This window comes from Clupea harengus, chromosome 12 (genome assembly GCF_900700415.2).
Source record: "Clupea harengus chromosome 12, Ch_v2.0.2, whole genome shotgun sequence".
Lineage (NCBI taxonomy): Eukaryota > Metazoa > Chordata > Actinopteri > Clupeiformes > Clupeidae > Clupea > Clupea harengus.
Window position 1 is genome coordinate 16,600,704 of NC_045163.1, and position 19,184 is coordinate 16,619,887.

General features: G+C 47.3%; 1 protein-coding gene across 1 annotated transcript in view; it reads right to left on the minus strand.

Moving 5' to 3' along the window:
- Window positions 1-2,794: 2,794 nt before the first annotated feature.
- The window catches only part of LOC105902582 (spermatid perinuclear RNA binding protein), a 97,644-nt gene continuing 81,254 nt past the window's right edge, over window positions 2,795-19,184 (minus strand). Inside the window, exons 9-19 of the mRNA XM_031578250.2 lie at window positions 18,474-18,585; window positions 16,676-16,773; window positions 12,912-13,017; window positions 12,601-12,684; window positions 11,028-11,236; window positions 8,797-8,949; window positions 8,175-8,309; window positions 7,054-7,194; window positions 6,453-6,582; window positions 5,875-5,925; window positions 2,795-3,476 (exon numbers count right to left, since the gene is read on the minus strand). Of these exons, the coding sequence (XP_031434110.1) occupies window positions 3,400-3,476; window positions 5,875-5,925; window positions 6,453-6,582; window positions 7,054-7,194; window positions 8,175-8,309; window positions 8,797-8,949; window positions 11,028-11,236; window positions 12,601-12,684; window positions 12,912-13,017; window positions 16,676-16,773; window positions 18,474-18,585 (1,296 nt within the window). The 3' untranslated portion in view covers window positions 2,795-3,399. The remainder of the gene's footprint in view (window positions 3,477-5,874; window positions 5,926-6,452; window positions 6,583-7,053; window positions 7,195-8,174; window positions 8,310-8,796; window positions 8,950-11,027; window positions 11,237-12,600; window positions 12,685-12,911; window positions 13,018-16,675; window positions 16,774-18,473; window positions 18,586-19,184) is intronic.

The following is a 19,184-nucleotide window of genomic DNA, read 5'->3' on the forward strand; positions in this document are numbered from 1 at the left end:
AATTATAAAGGGTGCGATGGTCCGCGGCTGGTAAAAGGGATTGTCAATGAAAAGACCACCTACAGTGAGGAGAAGAGCAGAGAGACTGCGATTACTGACGTGTCCTGCAGAAGGCAGTGTTGCACACTCTGTTTGGAGGTGAAGGGGTGGGGGTGGGGGTGGGAAGGGATTGGAAGTGGATGTTTAACTTTCTCTGCTCTTTCGGCTGTACGTGGGGTTTTCATTGCACCAGGCGTTATCAGGTTAATAGACATCAACAACAACTTAAGTTGAACGGTTATCACTTCAGACAAAATCAAACTGAAATGATGATCATAATTTCAAGAGGTGAAATTAAGGAGCTAAGACAGGTTTCCAAACGTTTCTAGGAGGTCATTGATTGGACTAAATAGAAACAAATAACAAACAAACAAGGCAGATCATATGAGGACAAGGTTTCTTTTTTTATATGGCAACTTGGAAGTTCAGACAAATGTTGTTAGTATGTAACTGACAAATCAAATCCAGTGTGGTTTTGGAGAGAGCTCAGCAGAATGTCTGCCATCACAGAGACAGAGAAAGAGACAGAGAGATAAAGAAATAAGGGGGAGAGAGAGAGAGAGAGAGACAGAGAGAGAAAGAGAGAGAGAGACAGAGGGAGAGAGAGATAGAGAGAGAACCATTGGCCGTGTGCAGTTCAGGTGGGCTGACTATTTCCAGTTCAGGAAGGAGTTCCCCCCCCAAACATGAAAAACCAACCACTGTGACCTTGCTTCCCCCACCCAGAAAAAGAGCAGTTACCATGGAAACAGCCATTGTCCCTGGGGTTCCAGGGTCTCTCTCGCTCTCTCTCTCTCTCTCTCTCTCTCTCGTCAGCGATGACCTCGTCCGTGCCATAGGCCAGCAGAAGCCCCTCTCGTCTCGACACACACAGCCACACTCCTCACACCAGAAACCTCCATCCTTTCACCTCCTCATCCCCACCATCTCCCCTTCACTCCTTCACTCCTTATGAACACAGCAGAACCTGAGGAGCTATCCGGAGTAAGCTGATGGGAATTGCACCCCTAACTTCTGAGTGGCCCTGAAACTGCAGGGTGGCGCTTGCAGTAATGGCTAACGCGTATTCGTTAAACTTGACACGAGTGAAAGACAAGAGCCTTTTCTTAAACCAGCAAGGATATCTTAACCAGACGCGGTGAATATAGTGAGCTTCCGGGGTTAGCATGTTGAGGTTACCGTCACTGACTAAACATGTAAACAAAATGTCAGGTGAAGTATAGCCTTTAATTCATCAACAGTGGTGCTGGTATTTTCATTTAGCAATTACAGCTGCCATGAAGCCCTTTAATCGAGTGCTTTTTAAGCAAAATTCAACTGCTGACCTTTGAGTATTGCATACATTATCTATATATCCCCTCGTTTAGCGGTCTCATGTTGGTGCTACCGCTGGAAAAATATATCAATATTTTGTAGTGCTAGGAATTGACATTGTGATCGAAGAGCAAAGGCTGCCACCAAGTTTAGTAGTTACTACACCGCAATGTTCTGTTTCAAAAACGTTAACGCCACCTAGTGAGGACCCTGAGTACCTGCAATGGAAAAGCACCTAATGTCTTACAGGGGAAAAGAACTAATGATTCAATGGAACCAATTCTAAAAGGGGAGCAGAACTAGTGACCCTGAAAGGGAAGTATCGACAGAGAACATTCAAGGGGCTGGACCTCTAAGAGGTAACATCCTGGGAAGGACCAATGCTGATTCAGCAGCGGAATCAATATTGGACCTGACTCTGAGCAAGAGGCAAACAAGCCAGAGATAATAAATAGCCTTACATTGCCTCTTTTCAGCCAATGGCTTTACATTTTTCAGCTTTTGTCGAACCAATTTGTGATGGGGGTGGGGGGTAGTTCTGCTGTGACGAGTAGCATACAGAGGAGGAGTTGGCTTGTGTGTGTGTGTGTGTGTGTGTGTGTGTGTGTGTGTGTGTGTGTGTGTGCAGATGACGAGACGCTGTGTGTTTGCTTGTGCTGGCCCCATGGCAGAGGACCCAACTCAGACAGACCACAACTGAGACACTCACGGAGAGGAGAAACAAACACAAAAACACAACAAACACAACAAAAACAACAAAAATAAAAAAACAAGGACAATTAGGTAGCAATGTCTCCATGGGGTCCCTTGTTGCTGCTTTCGATTCTTCAGTACGTGGCTTTGTGTCGTCTTTGGTTGTTTTGAGGCCTATTTTGAGTTTCTGGTTTTCTGGTGTGTGTGTGTGTGCGTGTGTGTGTGTGTGTGTGTGTGTGTGTGTGTGTGTGTGTGTGTGTGTGTGTGTGTGTGTGTGTGTGTGTGTGTGCGAGTCCCAAATAGGTGGTCACAAAGAGAAAGGGGTGGTTGTAGAGGGACATGGTGAACCAGCCAACTAACCAGCCATATCTGATAGCCATGTGAATGATCAGAACAGATGCCTACCATGTGTGTGTGGCCAGGGGGATGGGGGTGGGGTGGGGTGGAGGGGTGGTCCTTTATCCTGAGCTCAGGGGAGTGTGACTCTCTACTTGGGTGACTGACTGGAACTCTTTCACTTGACATGTTGTCCGTGTGGCTAGTCTCAGTATGGCTACACTATAAGACATGTTATGTTGCGTTCAGTTACCTATGAACTGAACAGTTTCATGACAGGAGACAGGAAATGTACTTGCTTGAGCGACATCACTTCCTGTAAATGTGACCCGGTCGCTAACAGTGACGTTGGCAGCCTGTTCTCTACAGTGTTAGGTCTATAGTCAGACACACAAGCAGACAGCACCTCAGCTGTGGTAGGAGATAAAGGTTTATTATCATTATCATTTTGTCAAGAATAGTTTCCTTATACCTATACAGCTTGCACAATGCGCCTGTCACTTTTACAGAGATTGTGTCTGATCCCTCCTATAGAAAAAAAAAAAAAACAATAACAAAAAAAGGCTGGTATAATTTACACTCCAAGAATGAGGTAACAATTCACAGTACAAATCCTTCAAGTCTTTTTTTTTCAAGAACTTACACCTGCATTTTTCTCAATAAAAGATGGTAACAGTGACAGAACAAAAACGAAGAGGAAAAAAAGCACTTTACAAATGATCTTCCGCTCAAAGTCCTTATAATCCCCTGTTCACCTGTGTCTTATCTTTGTGTTCCGTCTGTACGTGTGTGCAATGATATGGTAGGGAATGAGGAAAAAAATAAAATAAAAAGGACTTTTTTTCCTTCATTTACCTTGTGCTGGGTACATGTCTATGACTCTGTGTGTGTGTGTGTGTGTGTGTGTGTGTGTGTGTGTGTGTGTGTGTGTGTGTGTGTGTGTGTGTGTGTGTGTGTGTGTGTGTGTGTGTGTGTGAGAGTGTGTGTGAGTGAGTGTGTGTTTAGTGGGCTCCTGAGCTAAAAGAAGGAGTAATGAGGGATAGGGAAGGCAGGGACTTTCATGATGGGCAACAGAAGCATTCTCTTGGGTAGACCTAGGAGAGGAGAGAAGAGCACTCCACATAAGTCCAGCTCAAAAGCATCCAAAAACAAAACAAAAGTCGCTATGTTAACCGCTGTGGTATTGCCACACCAGGGCCAATTAAAGCCTCATATCATGCATTTATTCGGAGCTCTCAGGCCCAAAATGAATAGGAAAAAGTGGGTGAGTGAGTGAGCGAGCGAGAGAAGAAGAAAGAGAGAAAGAAAGAGTGTTGAGGGGTAGAAAAGGAAAGGACACACATTCATTACTCAAATGAATGGAAATCTAAATAATTTCCAAGTGCAGCTGTGCGTGGTGTCGAGCTTTAACCCTGCCTCTCAGACTAATCACAGAGAACTTGTTACCATTTCCAAAAATTTAACAAATTCAGGTTAGTGGCGGCATGCATCCTCGTAGCTCTCGATTTAATTAAGAGCTCTCGTTTTGCTACTAATGACATGATTGACGGGAGCCTACGCTTCCCTAAGACATGCAAAATGAACATACAAAAATGAACCTCACATTGACAGAAGAAAGAAAGAAAAAAAATGAATTGAAAGAAAAATGACACCGATATAGCAGTCCTTCTAGCTATGTTCTACTGAACTCAAAGCGTGACGGAAGACATCTTTGTGACGCTGACAAAGATAAAAGGATGTTTCTGAGCGGTGGGAAGCCAGGTAGCAGCTGACACTGAAACAGACCTGGTTCCCACTGAGCCGGACCAGAATTCGGCCAGAAGCAGGCTAGATCTGTTCTATGGTCAGCCGCTAATGAGCTGGTAACGAGCTGGAGGTAAATGTCGATTGGCTGACACGAGGAGTGTGTGTGTGCCTCGTTATCCTTCAGCTCCCACAGCTCTCACTGTGTCAGGGTGGTGAAGGGGGGGGTGGGGGGTGTAGGGGAAGGAGAGAATGGGGGTGGGGGGGTTGACTGGCTGGTTTGTTTGCTGGTACTTTATGTGGAGCCTTCATCATGACAAAACTGTGTGTAAAAAAACAGATGTAAATCTGTGTGTGTATGTGTGTGTTTGTTTGACTGTTTGCTTTCCGGGTTGTCTGGCAGTGGAGTGGTGTGTGTGTGTGTCCTTCCAGAAATCACAAAGCAGCAACAGAAGGCAGAAAGGTCACGAAAGGTCACGGCACCATGACAGGACGAAGAGCAGCAGACATGCAACAGCTCTGGGCTTTTCTCATGGCACGCACATCTGCTTGGGGTCGCCACTTTCTCTTTCAGCTAACATTTCACTTTTTAGACTTTTAATCCTTTCTGAATTTAGTTTCTCTCCAGAATCAACGTTGGACACTTGTCTTGACAACCATCAGACCAGACTCTCTCCTTCACGCAGACTTGGATGAGATTTGGGGAGGGCACCTGGGGGACCACCAGCCACCCTCTCCACCCTCCAGAGGGAGTAATATGGGGCCTCCACCCTAATATGTTCACTCCCTACCGACCCCCAGACCACCCCACCCCAGCCCCTCCCTGCACATAAGACTCATTCAAAGCATCCACAGAGTCTGTGTGTGTGTGTTTGGGGGGGGGGGGGGGGGGGGGGGGGTATGGTAGGTGGAGGGGGGTCCCAGAGCCACATACACAAGGGCTGCTGTTTTGGGTCCTGCATAGTTTCATAGGGTGGGACATTAAGCACGTTTGTGTGTGTGTGTTTGTTTTCTTTCTTTTTTAATCATAAGGGTATACCTCAGTTTTTATGTAAAAAGTGTGTCTGTGTGTGTGTGTGTGTGTGTGTGTGTGTGTATGTGTATGAAAGTATATTTCTGAAAGCTTCAAAGTATATGTGGATTAATGTGTGTGCTAATATAAAATAATAATATTTACTAATAGAAGCTTACCTCCCTACATCTAGGTCTTTGAGTGTGCAAGTGTGTGTATGTGTGTATGTGTGTTGTGTGTGTGTGTGTGTGTGTGTGTGTGTGTGCTTGTATATATGGCTCTGCTCCCCCCCCCCCACCCCCCTCCCATCTCTTCCCCCTGAAGCACAGCTGCTTTAAATGGGGCGCCAGTTGGGCTGGCTATTCCCAGCATGATTAGGTACCACTGAGGACACTCATCCAGGGCAGAGGAGCGCCCCTAGACTCAGGCAAGCACAAGCACGGCGCTGCTCCGACCACCGCAAGAACCAGAGGGTTGTGGCTGCTTTCCACCGCCCGCCGGCGGACTCGGGGTGTTATTTTTAAATGGCTAGAATTAAAGATGGATGGATCTCTGTGTGTTTTCTTTTGAACCGATTCTTAATTTGGACCCATCTAACTGAAAGCTCAGTTTCCATGGCACCGTCTCTTAAAGCCACGGGGAGCAGTGGGATTGATTGGTGACCCTAGATTGAGGAAGAGGGGGAGAGGGAGAGGGAGGGTGGGGGGGGGGGGGGGGGGGGGGTGGGATGTACGTACCGTAAGCCGGAGCTGCTGCAGCTGCACTGTACCCATACGGAGTCCCAAAGCCTGCAACACACACACAGTTAAATAACACACACATGCACAGAAGTCTCAACAACAGAATAAAATACCATTAACCATCACAAAACTGACAAAAGCATAAAAAATTTAAACAAAAAACACACACACAACTTGTGTATGTTTACAAATGACAAACACAAACACATATCTTCTATCTGCAGGTTCGTAGTGTTTGCTTTGTATTCTATCAGATAAGCGGTATTTACCTTTCAGATAAAAGGCATATTCAAAGACAGGTGTGTAATTAATACTATTATCTCATTACAAACAGAATACTTAGACATAATAATAATGATATCAGTTTTTTTTACTGTCGTGTGTGTGAATGCAGACCCAAAAGATGAGACAACACACTAAACACCATACACACAGTAACATTAAGCATACAAACAGTCAGACAGTCAGACGGACAGACAGACAGACAGACAGACAGACAGAAAAACATTCTGTCATGCATACAAAGTCTCCCCCTCCCCTCCCCTCCCCTCCCCCCAACACACACACACACACACCTTGCGTGACATATCCCGGTGCGGCGGCGCTGATGAAGGGTCCTCTTGTTAGAGTGGGTCGGCCTCGACCCCTGACTGCCTGAGCGGCCACAGCAGACGCAGCAGCGGCAGCCGCAATGGCCCCTTTAGTCTGAGGACACACACACACATACACACACACACACACACACACACACACACACACACAAAGTCAGGCAGCTCTTGACACATGAAACTGCTCATCCAAGCACAAATTCTAATCTTGTTAGGCGATGAGGAAGGTCACCGCAGTAGTCTGGCCTGATTAGGATATCAGCCTATTGAACCCTAGCGCTTGTCGCCAAGGTAAAACCATGGATTATTGATTGGGATCTCTGCTTGCCCAGAATGAATTATCGACCGTCTGAGCGGGGCCAAGTGGCCGGGGACAGACTGAGGCTGTCGCTTGGTTCACTGATCTCTGATCAGATGCAGAAGCAGAGACATCCAGAGCAACAGTGTGTGTGTGTGTGTGTGTGTGTGTGCATACTTATGTGTGTGGGCATGTGAATGTGTATGCGCATATGAATGTGTCTGTTTTTTTGTGTGTGTACGTGTGTGTGTGTTTGAGTGTGTGTGTTACCGGAGGGATGATCTTCTTCTTCTTGTTGCCAGCGGCGTTGGGGCCGGAGAAGAGCTTCTCCAGAGCGGCCAGGGCGGCACTCGCCTTTGCCACCTTCTTATTGGGTCCCGCGCCGCGGAACTTCTGCCCGTCAACCTCCACCTGCCAATCAGAGCACGTCAGTGGAAGATCACATAAGGAGACAACAGCTGACAACATGGCGTCCACAGCTGAATCTATATATGCATTTAGAAAATATATAGTAAAATCAATCCTACATCATAATAGATGGGCTTAATAATAGATGTGCTTGTTTAAAAGTGGTAATTGCCGAAACATTAAGACTAATGGTTCAATTATTACCACTCAGATGGATGTACTCTGTAATTGTTCAGCTGTAAGGTCAATGTCTGTTACATGGCTTTTTAAAACTATGTTATACATTTTTAACATGTTTTTGACGTCCGCCAAAAAGCTTATGTTTTCACCAGCCTCTGTGTGTTGGTTGGTTAGTTTGTAAGCAGGATTATGCAAGAACTACTGGCCCCATTTTCATGAAACCTGGTGGAAAGGTGCATCATGGGCCAGGGAGGAACCCATTCCATTTAGGAGCGGATCTGACTGTGTTTAGTTTAGTTGATGCACAACTGTAGTTTGGCTTTCGCTAAAGTTGCGAGATATGGGATCTGCTCTTAGCAGAGGTATGACCACTGAGTGCCATTCTAGTGGTCTTTGGGTCTCATTTCTGCCATATATCCTAAATACAATATCGTTTCCCCATAGGAAAATTAGGCTATTGACCAACTGATGGATTGACCAGTTGATTGATTGATTGATTGATTGATTTAGCGTGTTTCTCTCAGTGCTTTTGTCCCCAATCACCTCGTGGGAGAGTGAAATTCAGCAGGTGAGTAAATGGAGACTGCTGACAATGTCAATGACTGTGGCTGTATTTTATCACAAAGGTACACTTGTGTGTGTGTGTATGTGTGTGTATGTGTGTATGCATCAGTGGTTCTGTGAGTGAGTGTGTGTGTGTGTGTGTGTGTGTGTGTGTGTGTGTGTGTGTGTGTGTGTGTGTGCTTGTGTGTGTGTATGTTTATATGGTTTTGCGCTTGTTTGTTTCCGTGTGCATGCATTACCTCCATGACGAAGCGCTTGTCGTGGCTTCCTCCACTCTCTGAGATGAGCTCGTACTTGAGGCCTCTGCGCTTCTCATTAAGCTCCATCACAGGATTCTTACCGCTCGCCGTCAGAATGGGGCCCTGAGTTCTCACCTATACACACACACACGCAGACACACACACACACACACACAAGCCACACAAAAACATCAGAATGTTAAACAGACAAACACTGAGTGCTCACTGTGTCGAGCAGCAGCCTCCTCCTGCACACTGTACACTCAATACAGCTGTTGTTCTAAAACACTGATCAGTCACTTATCACACTAGGCCTTCATTTGCAGAGTGAGGCTGCGCCTGAGTGTGCGTGTGTATACCTCCAATGTGTTGTAGCTGTCTGTAGAGTGGTATGTGTATAAGTGTGTGTGTGTGTACCTCAAATGTGTTGGATCTGTCTGTGGAGTGGGACATGAGTGTGTGTGTGTGTGTGTGTGTGTGTGTGTGTGTGTGTGTGTGTGTGTGTGTGTGTGTGTGTGTGTGTGTGTGTGTGTGTGTGTGTACGTACCTCCAGTGTGTTGGACCTGTCTGTGGAGTGGGACGTGGGGTGTGCTTGTGTGTGTGTGTGTGTGTGTGTACGTACCTCCAGTGTGTTGGAGCTGTCTGTGGAGTGGGACGTGTTATTGCTTGAGTTGGTGGACGACTCGCTCTTGCCCTCCCCGTCTGACTTCTCATCCGCACTCATGGAGTCCAGATCAGTATCAAAACCTGTGGGGTAGCCCATCGCCTGCAGGACCTACAGAGAGAGAGAGAGAGAGGGAGGGAGGGAGAGGGAGAGAGAGAGAAAGGGAGTGAAGAAGGGATAGAAGCAAAGCTAGAGAGGTTAGACAAATCTTCACAGAAGCTGCTCAACACACACACACACACTACGGCAGACAGAGCATCATGCAGCTCACAGGCACAAGTGCACACAGACGCACACAGACACACACACACACACACACACACACACACCGGACTGCTCTGCATCAGAGGGAGCAGGTGAGGCAGGTGTGTGGTGGGGCGGAGTGTACCAGGGCAGAGCCGTGCGCTCAGGAACGTGCCCCTCCCCCGCCCCGTGCCCGTCTGACCCACATTGGCGCGGCGCGGTGCAGTGCGGCGGGGGAATGGGCCTTTTATGGGAATCCGAGGGGAAAGAGGATTATCCCGGCTCTATGCTCCAGAGAGCCTCTTTGTTCACAACGACTTTAGGATTACACGGATTTGGCCTTTCTTGCACCCCAGCGGTTTGTGAGTAAGAGTGTGTGTGTGTGTGTGTGTGTGTGTGTGTGTGTGTGTGTGTGTGTGTGTCTGTTTCAGAGTGTCCCATACAGATGTGGATGAGGCTATACGCTTTCTGTCCCATGCCTGTGTCTGTCCACCTCACACAATGACACACACACACACACACACTCACTCCCTTTCTATACCTTTTCTCTAGCTTCCTCCTCCATCACACTCTCCATGACAAACCGCCGTCGTTTTGCAGGGACCATTGCATTCCCCAGGCAATCTCCATCAATCTCGGTGGTCATGACCAGGCTGCCAAAAACAGCAACCGCACAAGCACCACAATTAAGCCCCCGACGCTTCTCCGTAACACTTTGAGTACTGCTTCTGCTGTGATGATGCACTGCATGTGTTATGCATGAAGGATTCCATGAGCAACTCGCTCACTGTGTGTAATGCCAGTAAGTGATTCTCATTCTAATTGTGAAGTTCATCCCGAGGATGATTGGTAAAACATTTTAGCTTCTAAGGCCGTTTCAGTCTCCCGAGACCAGAGTCAACTCCTACCATTCAGACTTCACCAATCACCATGCTCTTAGGGTGCCCTATGTGTTTGTGTTGATGTTGTTGTCAAAAGGCAAGCATGGTACCTATCATTTTTCTCCGTTTCAGATTGTGTTTAGTTGATGCAGTTGCAAAGGCTGGAGCCCACAAAGATGTGTGTGCGTGTGTGCGTGTGTGTGTGCCTAAGGCAAAGAGCGAGCCAGGTCTGCCACAGTGAGTACCCCACTGATTTATTGTAATGCTCTGCACTACACAGGGGAAACTGCACTTTACCTTGTCTACAAAAACAAGGTCCACAAGGCTGAGAATATTACTAACCCTACATCCTCAGCTCCAAGACACACAGTCCCTCACTCCCGCTCTTTTATGTCTCTCTCTATCTCTCTCTCTCCCGGAACACACTTTCTCTAGTTATCTCCTTCACACACAGATACACGTGCATTCTTTCACTCTCTTACACGATCTGTAATCCTCTCAAACATACACTCTCTTCTCTCTCTCTCACACAAATAACCACACACACACAAACAACCCGCCCAACACACACAAACAACCCCTCAACACACACACACACACACACACCTACCCACCCCTCCTAAACTCCATTTCCCAAGCTCCCATTTGTGCGGCCCAGAGCAATAAAAGCGGCTTTAGACATCAGCAGCAGTGTCCGCAGCACTACAAGACGCAGCACTCTGGGCCCAGTCCCAACGCTGGCCTTTAATTGGCTACGGATGACTTCCATGTCCACGCAGCAGCAGTAACCCACTGCAGCTCCACTCATCAACTAACCAGGACGACTACAACTGCCTGCTCAAGACACAACAGCATCATTACAAAGAAGTGTTTGCACTCTGCATCAGACACACAACCACATATATACACAGACAGACACACACAGACAGGCACACACACAGACAGGCACATACACAGACAGGCACATACACAGACAGACAAACACACACACACACACACACACACACACACACACACACACACACACACACACACAGAGACAGAAACACACAGACAGACATTCACCTTGACAGCCACGTGCAGCTTGGCGGTCTTCTTGGAGGAGCCAGAGGCCTCGTGGACGCTGCCGTCCACGTCCACAGACATGGTGAAGACGGGCGCGTGCACGGGACCCGACTGGGACAGCAGCTTGTACTGGAGGCCTGGTCGGATCTGGTTCAGGCGCATCAGCGCGTTCATTGGTTGGTTTGAGTCTATTACTTTACTGTCGAGAACTACGGGTGGGGAGACAGGACAAAAAGACAAGACAGAGGGAGCAGGTGAGGTTAGGGGATTCCATATGTTAAAGTTGTCATTATCACAAATTTAAATTCAAATAATTGTATTTTTCCTATTAGGAACTTCTTCTGTGAAAAGTCAAAATCAAAACCATATATTAACCTAGACTCATTTCATATCGCAGCTGGTTTTAGCAAAAAAAATGGCCTTCTATTTAGTGTCTATTTTTTGTTATTTCTTTCTAACTTTCCACCTTCAATTCACCTTTGAACTTCTACAGAGTCTCATTTTAATTTTTATTTATTTCTTAATAAAAGGCCCAGTGTCCACGCGACCGATGGGTCTCCCTCTCTCTAGCCGCCAGGCTAAATGCCACGGCCCTGATGGTCTGGGGGTCCTCTGGGTGTACAGAAAGGGCCATGTGGCCTCTGGTTCACCATCACCCCACTCAGACCACAGCGCTGTTTCCTGGGCCGTCTACGCCGGCCTCCGCCGTCACGGAGACTAATTATCCTAGCGCCTTGCGACTGAGCCATTCGTTCTCCCGCAGCCCGCCGGCAGGACAGCTCCAGAGCGGCCCTGCGGAGGAGCTGGAGTAATGGGGGATCGATGCGATCGATTTCCCCACGGCTATGAGCCACTAATCCAGGACAGAGAGGAGAGAGGGAGAGAGGGAGGGAGAGAGGGAGGGAGAGAGAGAGAGAGGGTGAGGGGGAAAACATAGAATAGGATGAGGGAAGGAGGGCGTCTCACGTACTGACACTGTAGCACGAGCGGAAGAAGGGAGAGAGAGAGGGATGGAGGGAGAGGGGGAAGAGGGGCATGGAGGAAGGGAAAGAGAGAGAGCCAGAAATGAGAGCAGGACACAAAGTCAAACCAGCAGAAAAAGGAGTGAAAAGGGTGAAGAAGATAAAAGACAATGTAAGACAAGAATGATAGTGAGACAGAGAGAGAGAGAGAGAGAGAGAGATAGAGAGAGAGAGATAGAGAGAGGAAAGAAGGGAGAGAGGTAAAGCAATAGAGAGGCATTCCAGCCACACAAACAAACAAACACACACACACAAAGACACACACATGGCAGGTTATAGAGGTGGGAAAGAGAGGGGAGAGGGAGGGTGGGAGATGAATTCCTGCACCATGGTTGTGTAAAATCACTTAAGGAAATGGGCGCTGGCTTGTCCAGAGCAAACATTTCCCCTGTCCACCAGACAGACAGACAGACAGACAGACATTCAGACAGACAGACAGGAGGATCTGGAATTCTGAGTAGAGAGGACTCCAATGTGCAGGGGTCAGATGTGCAGTGTGATCATGTGACAGGGGAGCAGATCACATGACTGACAGAGAGGCAGAGGCTGACCTTTTCTCAGATTGCGTTTCATCTTCTTGATGAGGTCTTTGTCATCCGTCACTCCATCTTCGTACGGTCTCTTGAGACCCATGCCTGACACACACACACACACACACACACACACACACACACACACACACACACACACACACACACACACACACACACACACACACACAGGGAGAGAGAAAAAGACATTTGAGTCTTCCTACATACAAAATGTATGTGGATCACATACACTGTATTTTCCGTCTCACATTCTCACACAAAGAATTTTACATAACACACACATTGTCTCTCTCTCTAATACACTCACACACCTTCTTTATCTGACCAAGGGTACTTATGAGAGGGTTTACTTGAGGGAAGTGCATCCATTTCCAAGACCTTGTAGATCTGCCCAAACGCCATGAGCCGTAGAGCACGCTGTAACACACACAATACAGCTCTGTTAGACATATGGCAGGCAATCGTGGACTAGTAGTAGCCTTCTGGGCAGGAGGAATAATGGTTTTGTCACACAATGCTTTCCAAATCTCCTTCACACACAAATCACCATCAAATCACAGATGCTCCCAGTGTCCTCTCTCCTCCATTTGTTCTGGTTTTTAAAAGGCAGCTCCTTCTGTGTGTTTATTGATATCGGGACACACTGGAACAAGAACATCCTCAAGGACCACCCCACTCACCCACAAAAGCAGTTCTCCAGTCGGCTTTCATAAGAACCCAACAGGTTATGCAAAAAGTTCGGCAAACTATCACTAAAAAACTATAATGGGTTCTACTGATGAAACAGTCCATAACCGAGTTCTTTAAGGAACCACTGCCTTGGTTCTTCTGTGAGAACGAGCTAAATACATTTCAATGTTCTACACAGTCTCTTACTGCAACACAGTTGGCTTGCCAGCGCTGCCAAATCCACACCTGCATGCCCTTTTCCTGCAGTGGGGGCTGATGGGACTGTCTCACCGCTAAGCGTTACTTACTGCTGAAATCTGCAGAGCATAATGGATATATCTGCAGAGCATTCTACGCGCATTAACAATATCAAAACAAGCACCGCAAGGGCTTTCCGTCATTTCTGTTCACTGCAACATTTACAAATGCTTCATGTAAATTTCCTAGTATTGATGTGGAACTCACTTCCAAATATTCCTGGGATCCATTAGTGACTATGTATTACTACTGCAATGCATAACATTTGTGTATAATGAATGTACTTTTTATGCATTATGGAAAAGCGTTGCTGACTCCAGCAATCTCTCTCTCGCTCCCTCACACTCACACACACAGAACTCTCTCTCCAGTCTCTCTCTTTCTCCCCTTCACACACAAATACACACACACACAACTCTCATAAAGCACCAACCCATCCTGACTGCCAAGTTGCTAGTTAAACCCCCCCCCCCCCCAACTCCCTCACCCGCACTGCAGCACACCCCTAATAATAAAACAATCAGACTTCACACAAAGTACTGTACACAACTACGTGGCCAATCTATTCTAATTCCAACCCCCTCATTTCCCAAGTGTGCACTGAGGTATTCCAAGGCAGCAGTGAGTCAATAGCTCTGGCCATGGAAAGAGGGTAGATTGTGTGTGTGTGTGTGTGTAAGGGGATGGGGGTTCTGAGATGCCAGAGGTTGCGCTTGCAGCCCGGCGCACGCAAGGCCATTTGGAGGAGACGGGGCTGCGCTAGCCTGCATTGGGCCCATGGGGATGGCAAGGCTGTTTGGATGTTACACAACGTGACGTTTGAACACGCTGGTGAATATCCTAGTGGTGAATGAACGGTTCCTGGTGTATGCAGGATCATAGGTGCATAATACTTAGGATTATATATTACAATCATATACATATTATTATTATTATTATTATTATTATTAATACGTCATACGAATAGCCAGCTGCAATGTTGAGAGACACACACCCCTCCCCCCCGCCCCCCCTTAGATGGCACGTCTAGAGATGAGGTTGAGACCATAGCGTGTGGTTCAGCATATTTCTGGGTTTGCCTGAGGAATACACCCACTTCTGACTAAGCTGTCCACAAATGTGCCTGAGCAGGCCTCTACTCAGCTCCCTGTGGCCTTCTATCCAGCATGGGACTAAAACGTGCGTTATATGGAGTACCAGCATAGTCAGCAATCTCCGAGAGGAATGAATTTACATATTTGCCCCATTTATACAATTTATGTTCCTTCATGAAAACTCGTTAAGATTTCTTCGTTAAGCACAAGGTGCTGTTCATCGCTTACGCTATTAAAACCCAGGTCTCGCTTTCCGAATGAATTAAAACCACATTTGAAACTGATTACATTTAAACAGAAAATAGCTTCACTTCACCAAACACTTTGCCATAATAACCGCTGTTTAGAAGAGGAAAAAAAAAACCTTTACAACTATACCTAAGTATATATCTGAGTATTTATCTATGGCTCTCTAAATAAGGCTGCTTATGGGCTGTATCCATGTAAGAACCATAGGAGGACTAAATAGCAGAGAAGTCTTCTTCTCCCTTTTCCACTCTGCCATCCACGATCAGGGGGCATCTCACAATTCTGCTGGCATGGCATGGCGTAGCGTAGCGTACCGCTGTAAAGCCACACATCAAAGAGGCGTGCTGGAACGCAGACTGCAGACACACAGATCAAACACACACATGGCTGGCACAAGACTGGGGTGTGAGAATGGAATCATTTCACAGGAGCAGCGATAAGAGCTGATTATTTATCTGCTTGCCCTGCCACTGAACAACACACACACACAGTCACGCACGCGCACACACAAACACGCGCAAACACACACACAGTCACACACACACACAGGTCACACACGCGCGCACACACACACACAGTCACACACGCGCACACACACACACACAGTCACACACGCGCACACACCGTCACGCACAGACATTGACATGCTGGAGCAGAGTTCACCACACTTCAAAGGGACACGAGGCTGTAGAGATTCACACAGATGCAGGGGCTCTTACTCTACATTCACACACACACACACACCAGACACACGCACCAGACAGACACACACACACTTACACAGACACACGTACATGCGCTCACAGACACACCCACATCCCAGGGGAGCAAAGAGTGAAACCACAAAGGTCACTGCAGCAGAGCTTTCCCACGCTAATTAAAGACTGATTGAAAGATGCCTTTCCTTTGGTGAGTGAAAGAGTGAGAGCAAGAGAGAGAGAGAGAGAGAGAGAGAAAGAGAGAGAAAGAGAGAGAGAGAGAGAGAGAGTTCCTCCATACACACGCGCACAACTCACTCGCACAACTTTCTCTGTGTCTCTCTCCTCTCAATCTCAATCTCTTTCACACCCTCTCCCTTTCTCTACTACTCTTTCTCTCATTCTCTATCTCTTTCTCCATCTCTCCATCTCCCACCTATTGCTGCAGTTTAAATCACTTCCATGAAGGAGTCCTACCCCTGTGTTTGCACAGGTACTGAACACTAACATCCCAGCAACCCCAAACATCAACACCTGCCTGTGCTCGGAGCAAGCCCATGGGCATCTGGATTAGACACTCAGTTTCAAAATGAGCTGCTGTGAAGCTAACCATCTTGGTTTTTTTCAGGACTGCAGTCAAGCGTGCCTTTAAGTCCCTCTCTGGCAACAGGGCTGCCTGACAGAGTGCCAGGTTTCTTCAAGATCTTGTTGGTTTAACGCGTCAACGCTGCCAAAACTCTATGGTCAATACCAAGGCTCATTAACTTTGCAAAGATTTCCCATTTAATGGTGGACATTTAATCCATGTCCACCTACCGATAGCACTACGTCAGTGCTAATATTCTTGGTTATTCTTGCTAATAGTAATGTGTCACTTGGGCTTAGGGCATTTCACTACAGAAATGAAAGCAGCAGACAGATCAGCAGATACAGTTGTAGTAATACCTGTGTGTGTGTGTGTGTGTGTGTGTGTGTGTGTGTGTGTGTGTGTGTGTGTGTGTGTGTGTGTGTGTGTGTGTGTGTATAGACAGGTGTGTTTTTACTTATGTGGTGGTGTGTGAATACAGGCATGTGAGTATCTGTAGACGTGGAGGTGTGTGTTCGTACCTGTGCGCTGTACGTGACGGCTTCAGCCTCCAGCGAGGTCATGCTGGCCAGTGTATCCTTGGGCTCCTTCTCACACGGGTCGTGTAAGCCTGGTCCACCTGAGGCCGGGGACCAAACACAAACATAAAATCACAGAGCGATGGAGACTTATCACATCACGACATCACTTCCTGTCCACATCAGTTCCTGTTTTCACATAATTTTCTGTTCTTACGTCTGCATCTACACACAGAGTAATAATATTGTCCATGTAGTGGTAGTAGCCCACTAAAATCAGCATTTGTTCTGTGTCAACATCTTTTTCAATTTTCAGCACACTCGCAACAGCAGCCATGGCAAAAATAAACTAAATTAAAATAAAATCCCTCCCTGCTCTTCTAAACAGCATTAATACAAAACCCAGTATCACTGCCAGTCAACCAGATGCAATATTAATGACGGCTCCGCACAGTATTAATTAAACATGACTGCATTAAAGTTAAGTGGGAGAGGAGGAGAGAGAGAAAGAGAGAGAGAGAGAGGAAAAAAGAGAGAGAATAGGAGAAATAGATTTAGACTGAAGAGGATTGGAAAAGCGGAGGTTACGTTTGCCAGCGGTGCAAAGAGAGTCAGGGCAGAATCTAATTCAGACAAATTAAAAGTAAAATGTGCATAAGCCAGCATTTATTTCCCTCCCCTCATCTCCTATTATCCATGTACTTACTTGTTGTGTGTGTGTGCGTCCACTTAGTAGAATTGGGTTGTGTATGTGCGTTTGTTCTCTGAACAACTGGTGCTTACGTGCCTGTGTGTATGGTGTGTACGGTATTTCTGTGTGGTGTGTATACATTTGTGTACATGTATGTTCATTTGGTAGGACTGGTGTGTGTATGTCGGTCCTCACTCTATACAATTGCTAATTTGCGTGCATGCATTTGTGCGTGTCTCTCTCTCTCTGTGCGCGCGCGCGCGCGCGCGCGCGTGCGTGTGCGTGTGCGTGTGTGTGTGTGCGTGCGTGTGCGTGTGTGTGTGTGTGTGTGTGTGCGTGTGCGTGTGTGTGTGTGTGTGTGTGTGTGCGTGTGTGCGTGTGTGCGTGTGTGTGTGTGTGTGGCAGCTCCAGTCAGCTATTCCCTCTCTGTCTGTAATATCCTCCTCCAGCACAAGCGGCCCCATGCCTCTGTGTGCTCGTTCAGTTCCATGCAGCTTGTTAGTTTGCCTATAAAAGGAGGGATTAGGGCAGCAGAGCTGAGCTGCTTTCAGAGCCTGGGCACAGCAGAGGGTCTGAGCTCATACGCCCCACACTAACAGCGCCACCACAGAGGGTCATACGCCCCACACCACCACCACCACAGCAGAGGGTCAGACGCCCCAAATTAGCAGCATGGGCGGGGTGGGCAGCAGAGGGTTGCAAGCTGCTGGAGAACCGAATGAAGACTTTTTTTCATCCTCTTTTCCGTTCATTTTCTTCATCCATTCACCCCCAAATCCATTTCACACCCCACACTCCTTCACCCCCCCTCCACATTCCCGAGTGTAAGGTCTGTGCACAGGCCTTTCATTATGTCACCTAAAAACACTATCATTATCAGTCCCCCCCCCCCTAACACTGTACCACTAATTCACTCATTAAACACAGACTTGTCAAAACTCCAAAAACTACGACACCTAGACCCCCTGACAAACCCCTAACCCAGATGTCCTTTCTGATGCCCGTGTGACGCCTCCCCGCCGAAGGTCTAACATGTGTTTGGTGTGGTGTGGTGCGGTGTGGTGCGGTGCGGTGCGGTAGTGCTGCGCGGAAGGGCATGGAAGAGCGTACCAGGCAGCAGGATTCCGGAGGCGAGGCATTCCATGACCCTGCGCAGGGCTTCTCCAGCTCCTAGCGGCCGGTTGCATGTGGCGATGGCCTTCTCGCAGATCAGCTCCAGGGGCTGCCAGAGGTTAAAGGTCAAGGTTCAAAGTTAGAAGGTGAAAGAGTACACTAATTAAGGGAGTATAATCTTTCTCACAAAGGTCAACATTTCTGTTCTGGTATATTAATCAACTCTAGAATGCTGGGGAATGCGCAGGAAACAATGGAGATTTGTGAAAGCAATAGTCCACGACTGTAATAAAGCTAAATGCTGGTCTGTTAATGTGAGACATGAGCACACAGGCATTATGATACTGAAGGTAATCGCTGAAATTGAATTCCTGCAGTGGAAAAAGGCCTCTAGTTACTAAGTTCCTGGTCATGCCAAACATGGAAGCTCCCTCTTTATCCAACAGCAAGCAAGCAATGACAAATACTTGCCATGTTCTCACTGTAACCAGTACCTCATGCCTTCCTGTCTACCCATGACTTTAGTAACCAGTACCTCACACCTTCCTGTCTACCCATGACTTTAATAACCAGTACCTCAAGCCTTCCTGTCTAACCATGACTTTAATAACCAGTACCTCATGCCTTCCTGTCTACCCATGACTTTAATAACCAGTACCTCAAGCCTTCCTGTCTAACCATGACTTTAATAACCAGTACCTCACACCT